Source organism: Etheostoma spectabile, chromosome 20, assembly GCF_008692095.1.
Source record: "Etheostoma spectabile isolate EspeVRDwgs_2016 chromosome 20, UIUC_Espe_1.0, whole genome shotgun sequence".
Taxonomy (NCBI): Eukaryota; Metazoa; Chordata; class Actinopteri; order Perciformes; family Percidae; genus Etheostoma; species Etheostoma spectabile.
The window spans coordinates 10,357,864-10,364,804 of NC_045752.1; the positions used below are offsets into that span (position 1 = coordinate 10,357,864).

The 6,941-nt window shown below is 41.5% G+C and overlaps 2 protein-coding genes across 13 annotated transcripts in view; both read left to right on the forward strand.

Annotated features, from left to right (window-relative positions):
• Window positions 1-1,089, forward strand: part of msh4 (mutS homolog 4) — a 7,143-nt gene extending 6,054 nt beyond the window's left edge. Inside the window, exons 18-20 of one of the 2 annotated variants that reach the window (XR_004327036.1) lie at window positions 157-331; window positions 412-668; window positions 786-913. Coding sequence is in view for 1 of the 2 variants with exons in the window: in XM_032501043.1 (XP_032356934.1) it covers window positions 157-331; window positions 412-500; window positions 786-983 (462 nt within the window). In the remaining variant the exon portion in view is untranslated. Of the gene's footprint in view, window positions 1-156; window positions 332-411; window positions 669-785 lie in introns of both variants that reach the window. The other variant, XM_032501043.1, reaches the window with a different exon arrangement.
• A 356-nt stretch (window positions 1,090-1,445) lies between these two features.
• The window catches only part of ktn1 (kinectin 1), a 20,689-nt gene continuing 15,193 nt past the window's right edge, over window positions 1,446-6,941 (forward strand). For 9 of the 11 annotated variants that reach the window (XM_032500344.1, XM_032500351.1, XM_032500352.1 and 6 more), the window contains exons 1-2: window positions 1,446-1,714; window positions 6,475-6,941. The exon at window positions 6,475-6,941 is cut by the window's right edge and continues 261 nt beyond it. In XM_032500344.1, coding sequence (XP_032356235.1) covers window positions 6,476-6,941 — 466 coding nt within the window. In that variant the 5' untranslated portion in view covers window positions 1,446-1,714; window position 6,475. The remainder of the gene's footprint in view (window positions 1,715-6,474) is intronic. The other 2 variants (XM_032500349.1, XM_032500350.1) reach the window with 2 other exon arrangements.

A 6,941-nucleotide genomic window follows, 5' to 3' on the forward strand; every position in this document is an offset into this window, starting at 1 on the left:
CCAGATAAATTAGATTCCTATGCTCTTTATTTATAATTTAACTTGCTATTGTCTGTTGTGGTACACCTCTTAGTTCAACAGTAAAGCTGTAAAGTCAATACGTGTATAGCATTTGTTTTCCAGTGTTTTCATTTTTAAGGTGTGTGCTGTTTGCAGGCGTTCACCCTGTTTGCCACACACTTTATGGAGCTGTGCCAACTCGAGTCACTTTATCCCAATGTGGAGAACCAGCACATGGAGGTTCAGCACACACGCAGTGGTGACACTGGCACAGAGAGTGTGGTGTATACATACCTGCTGAATCGAGGATGCTCTGAAGAAAGACACTATGGTACAGAGTCAGTGCAATGTTAGTACAATCCTGTTGAAATTGATCATGAAAATTGTAACGGATTGTTTCTGCTCTTCTAGGTCTGAGAGCAGCAGAAATGACTGCACTTCCTTCAAACATAATCCAAGAGGCAAAGATAATTGCCTCTAAAGTTAGCCAGCAGCTTTTGGTATGGTTCCGATCAGCTTTTGCCTATTTGTCCTGCCATCTTTGGTGCCTCAATCTGTTGTGTGGGCCTTTTATTTACAGTACGTTTTAGCGTGTGCTTTTATAGTATGTCCATTTGGGAAACAGGAAAACTGGCTTTAATGTTCAAGAAACCAATATTTGACCCTGAGTGAGTCAAATGCTTTACTGTGATGACAGAGGCCACAGACATAGACAAATATTTGTGTGTCCCATAAATAATTCTGTAAAGGGACACAACCCATGGTGTGGTTTATTATTGCTCTAGGCCAAACATCACAGTGATCCGGAAACACAGAGGCAAAGAGCTGTGTACCACCTGGCCACCCGCCTCCTGCAGACTGCTAGGAACTCCAGACTGGACCCCGACAGCTTGCGGATGTATCTGAAGGGCCTGAAGAAGCAGTATGAGGCAGAGCTGCAGGCAGCAGGGGAGCCAGCGTCCATTGACACAGAGGAGGAATGACTGATTCAGCCCAAGGCAGTGATAAACTTACAAAATGAAAGATCAGTTTCATCTGGGTATATTGTGTTTAGTTTGACCATTTTAATATTAAATAGATTTCTTTGAATTCCACTGTTTATGGGTTTCATTTTGGCCAACATATTAAAAACATTGCAATTCCACATGTTCATTTTGAAAATAGTGTTGTAAAATGAAAAAGTATTGTAGCAAAATATACGTTAACTCCCCCAAATAAATACTGTCCTTAGATGAAGATTAAAGAAGTGTGGTTAGGGTGCAAGATACCAGAGATATAAGAAATTAGATAAGAGAAGTGGTTAATTCACTAAATACCACAGATATACTGGAGGTCCCCTCCCATGTAATATTGCTTTTTGGACTCATCGACAGTAAAATGAATAGACTTTGGGGAAGTGTAATGACCACGCCCCTTTTTGCTTTTGCTTTTAGTAAAATTTATAAATCAAGACTGTCTCGAAAAAGCGGGGCTATCTCTTGCTTTGCCCTGCGTAGTATCGGCTCCGGCCGGTGTGCTTGGAGTCACAAAACAAGCGTTCCCCAGCAGCTTGACTATGACCCGCCCCCGCGAACCAGAAACGGCAGATAGTGTGACGGATAGCGCAGAAGAAAGCCAAGCTGGAGCTGCCCTGGGAAGTCAAGAGTCTCCCAGAGTCAACGCAGAACTACGCCATTTCACTACTGGCTAAGGGAACAACACACTGAAGCTACAGGTATGCTGTGTTTAGCGGGTTTTGGCGATATCATGTTTATTTATAGTGAAAAAAAGCCGCTCATTCCGGTCTAAGCGCAGCTACACTCTTTGCCCAGGCCTGGGAACGGCCCTTAGGACTTGAGCGGAAGAATGAAGCAGCAGACCGGGTCAGAGATTTCAGGAGAGGGGGAGGCTGGGTCACTAGCAAGACGAGGCCCCCGTCTTTGGGGCAGATGTCCACGCCTCCATACGGGCTGAGAGTGTGTGGAAAAAATAAAAACTTAGGTGTTCCTCTTAAAATTTGTGTTGGTCAGTCCTGTCGCTTAAGACTTCCTCTGTTTTTTTACCGTAATTGGATTGGTCGGCTAACGTTACCTGGCTCACGTTAGTTTGCTAGCTTTTGCGTTAGCTAACTCATTCATAATGCTGAGCTTTAGCCACTCTGATAAGAATTTGAGTGGCGACAAGCCTTTTCCTGTGCGGATATAACTATTATAGCTACTACTTTTATTCCTGTCCAGGTCACTGTTAAACCCCCACTGTTTAAATAAACGTTTTTTGCTAGTCATTTCGGCCAAGTGAGCCTTTCGTCGACATGTGTGCCCCTTTCGCTTTCATAGTTCAATTGATTAAAACGGGTCGTGTGACTTCAGGAGCGAGCTGGGCTAATTTAGCAAGGAAGATTACCGCTATAGATAGATCAGTTATGCTATTTTTGCGATAGCATGCTGTCCACAGGCAGCCTTTTCTTGTTGTAAGAACAGCTGCCATTACGTATCTTGGTTCAGTAGTGTGCACAAGGCCGACATTAGACATGACTGAGCATGCTGGGACCTGCTACTCAACCATAGTGAACTGCCCTTGTTTAATGTTGAGGAAGCTTGCTTGACGTCAAAGTCGAGGTGGTACTTTTAATGAACGGTACCACTGCATCTGCAATAAAGTGGTGACTAAATTTATAATTCACTGCGCCCTGTTGACTTAAAGATATATTTAGCTTTTGTTTGTTTTACTAACTTTTATGCTAAATCGAAACCTAAGAACCTAAGAACTTTTATGCAGATGATCCTTGTAAATCCTTCAGGCACCCCATTGGCCCCACTTTGAGAAAAGTTTGCATAGAGTCCATAAAGGTATTCCTGTTTTGTTGCATGGTGTCAGTTCTTTGTCAGTTTCCTTGAGGTCTTTGAGCTGTTGTAGGGTGTGTTGGTTGTAGGGCTGGGCGATATGGAGAAAATCCGATATCACGATATCATGACCAAATACCTCAATATTGATTTTGCGGCGATATTCTAGGGTTGACAATTGGTACTTTAACAATATAGCTTCACACTTAGATAGTAATTGTGGACATAATGTCTTAGTGGGGTGAAGGTAAATAATAGATCAGCTAGAACAGTCTGGTAAGTTCAGAAAAGAACATCACTTTACTGTAAGGTAGCCTTGAAAAACAGGAAAAGAACACACTTATGTCATATCACGATTTTACAATATCCAAAATTTAAGACGATATCTAGTCTCATATCACGATATCAACATAAAATCAATATATTGCCCAGCCCTAGTTGGTTGTACTTGATTCTATGTGTTCAACGCTCAGGGAAGAGCAGACCATTTCAGAGGACTGATACTTATTTGCTTTCCCACTAAAATACTAAAATCAAAAGCCCTACTGTGTACTTTGCTACCGGAATACTGATAATGGTAAATTATCAGTGTGTCATCCATAGTGCTTAACTATTCAGCCATAACCATCTCTCAGTTGTCTTAACTAGAGTACTGGTAACCTAGTTCTAATTCTGATTTTAGGATTACACTTGTTTGTATGTAATTATACACTAGAGAAATAGTTAACTCATTTTCTGTGCTTTCCTGGACCGGTCGTCTGTTTTTGTTTTTTAAAACATGCTCTTTTTTTTGTGAATTGTGAGCTTAAAGATATAAGATGTTGAGTTCTGCATAGCCTAGTTTTCAAGTATTGTCTGTGCTGCTTTTTGGGCCCACTAGTTATCAGGGGTTACCTCTCTGTCAATGCCTGCCAAATCAGGAGGCCTGGCCAGCCAAGTGGTTAGATTCCGGGGAGCCAACAGCCCGAGAGGGCTTTGTCCTCCTGGCTCATTTTGATGCTGGGACAAGGCTCAGGCTGCACTAGGAAACTCATCCACCTTCCACTCTGAGGCCTGGAACTGAAAGAAGGCAAGCAGGCTTCAAACTTTTACACCACTTACTCCACCCATACTTAATATGCTAAGACGGCAATGTTGCTTCAAGTTTAATTTCACAGCTTCATTTGGTCTGACATGGGAGTTTCCTGGAAAATACAGTGCAAGTGGCATGAGTAAGATTTTTCTAATTTTGTAGCCACTGAAAGCAAGTTATTGTATTCACCGATGCCGTCCATGTACAGCAGTAAATATGTACAGTAGTATATAATGCACTATGGTCTCTTTATGTCTTCGGTTTTATTTTATAAAACTTTGATCTAGTTGGTGTATATCTAGATTTCAGACATAATCTCTAGGCCACTGAAAGGCTTTTTTGGTCTTGGTATGTTGCTTATTAGCCAAAGTGTGTGGTTTTGTCCTTGTAATATGACACATTTTCTAATGAGGTCATAGGTAAGAAAACTATAGAGCAAATGGGAAGAGATTTGAAAAAAGAAAACTGTTTTAATATTTTCATCATGGTACAGGTTGTTGGTTGTGCTGGTTTCAACTGTGCTCTCTTTTCTTTTTTTCTTTTTTTGTTGTTGCTCGCAGTTACATATTTTCTATGAGTTTGCCCCCAGCTGTAACCTTTTGGAGTGTGGAGGAATGCACCAGCAAGCCTATCGAATGGGATTGTCAAAATCAAAGCACTACAGAAAATGTTATATAAAAGTTTTTTTTTTTAGTCAATGCTCTGAGGAAAAGCTTGGTACTTAAAAGGCTGAATTTTGTTTTAGAAAAGGTACGTCAAATATTAAACATAACAGACCTGTTACATTGTGTGTGTGGGTGTGGAAGACGTTGTGACAGGTTTTTGAGGTGTGAGTGAATGACGTGCACCAACAACACCAAGAAAAATGCCTTATGCGTAAAAAAATAAATAAGAATACTTCAATAAAGTCAATAAAACTTTTCTGATTCTGAATAATGGGGTCAACATTACACTATAAGGCTAAGCCTGCCATTCCTCAGGAAGCCCTGCAGTGGAAAGTTATTCTTAAATGTATCATCATGGGTAATCTGCTTAATCCAAATTACTAAAGAGGTCTGCTCTACTGTGCTGACTCCTACGCTATATTACTACCCCAGATCCTGAGTATATGATGGGATTGCGCAACACTTCAGGTCACTCACTGTCTGCACAACTCTGTATTGACAACTCAATACTGCTGTGGCCTTCACTTGTCTGCGTATTTCACAAGTTTGCACAAAGGTACTGCTCTGTGAAAGTTTGTATGACACTCTCCAGATGGATTGTTTGGAAATAATTCTATTTATTTGATCAACATTTTATTTTGCACTACCACTGCTTTGCCTCTTACAACATTCCAGCACCACCTCTGATTTTTCACATCAAACATGGCATCTGAGGTGTAATCAGATTGATTAAACAGAAAGAAATAAGATAATAAGGGTATATAAGAGGAAAATCCAGAGAAACTGCAAGCTCCCTGCATAAAATGTTGGCAATGTTTCTTAGACTAATCACATTACTTTGCTAAGTAACCAAAATTATTGACATATACAGCAACTTAATTTTAACAGCCATCATACAGCCATTTTTTGGGTGTCTTTTATTCCAAGACAATATGACTAATGCAGCAATAAGATGCTTTGTGCCTCAAATTATTACATATTTATCTGCATTTATTCCACCCTAGGAGACAACACATAGTTCCTAAGAATATCTTTAGCAGATGCTAAACTGATGAAGTCTCACTCTCAGGGCCTCTTGACTCTCTAAACTTTGTCTGCAATGGAAGAAGAACCTCCTCTCCCTTGGTTTAAGGCAGGCAGGGGTCAAACTGCAGCTGCAGCAGACCTCAACGGGTGACACTTGCATGTGGGTGTATTTTTGCCTCTTGCAAATCCATCCTGTTATGAGTTTAGAATACCACCATGTCGTCTTTGTAGGGGCTGAAGGAGGGAAGTGACTAAAAGAGACAGTGAGCCATCTTCTTTTTAAGCCTAATTGTCTTTCTGATGTTCTTGGTCTATTTTGCCCACCTTTTAAACCTGTGACTTTTTCCGTCTGGCTCCTACCAAGCTGTGTTTCAGGTGTATACCCCTTATTGTCTATGTACCTATGTGTAGCTGGGGTATTGTTATCTAAATTGGATAATAGCGCAATAAGAGGAAAGGGGGTTATTAAGTCCTCTCACTTGCACCATATCAATGCTATTGATGTACCAACACCACCTCCCATATCTCACACTTGCACCAGTTCACATATCTCAGACTAGATCTCATGGATGGCAGCAGTGGTTGACCTGCAAATAAATATGAATATACAGCAAGACTTGTATTGGATGGATATGAGCAGCAATGAAATTACAGATTCATGTACATAATATCGTTGAGTTCTTATGTTATTGTAATCTCGGGATTTGAGCAGCCTTTGCTAGTTGAATTTGTTGGTTGCTATTACCACAATGTCATGCATTCAGTATGTGGAAAATATTAGCAGATGCGTACCATGATGTGTAATGGAGCAGGTCTGCATTTTAAGAGTCTTGATTGTGTGCCAAGTAGCCTGAATTAAAGTTTTTCTTTTCATTCTCCTTCTCTTTAGAATGGCGGTGGATATCTACGACTCTCAATACCTGCTCATCCTGGCCCCTTCCCTAGTCATCGCCCTTATGTTCCTCTTCTTCTGGCTCTTCATGAAGGAAACCTCCTACGATGAGGTGCTGGCCAGGCAGAAACGTGAACTTAAGCTACCACCATCTAAGCCAGACACCCGTAAGAAGAATGAAAAAAAGAAGAGCAAGAAGAAGGAGTGTGCCAGTGGAGGTGGAGGGGAGTCGGAGGAAGATCTTCGGGATTTTGATGTGGCTGATGGTGCCAACAGCTCCACTCTGGAGGTTGAAGAGGAACCTGCACTAGAGGCTACTCCAGATCCTGCTCCTCCAACACCTATTCCCTTTGTGCCTGTTTCAGTGTCACCTGAGGCTCCTGCTGGTCTGAGGGAGAGAAAGAAGAAGGAGAAAAAGGCGGCCAAGGCTGCTGCTGCTGCTGCTGCTGCTGCTGCTGCTGCTG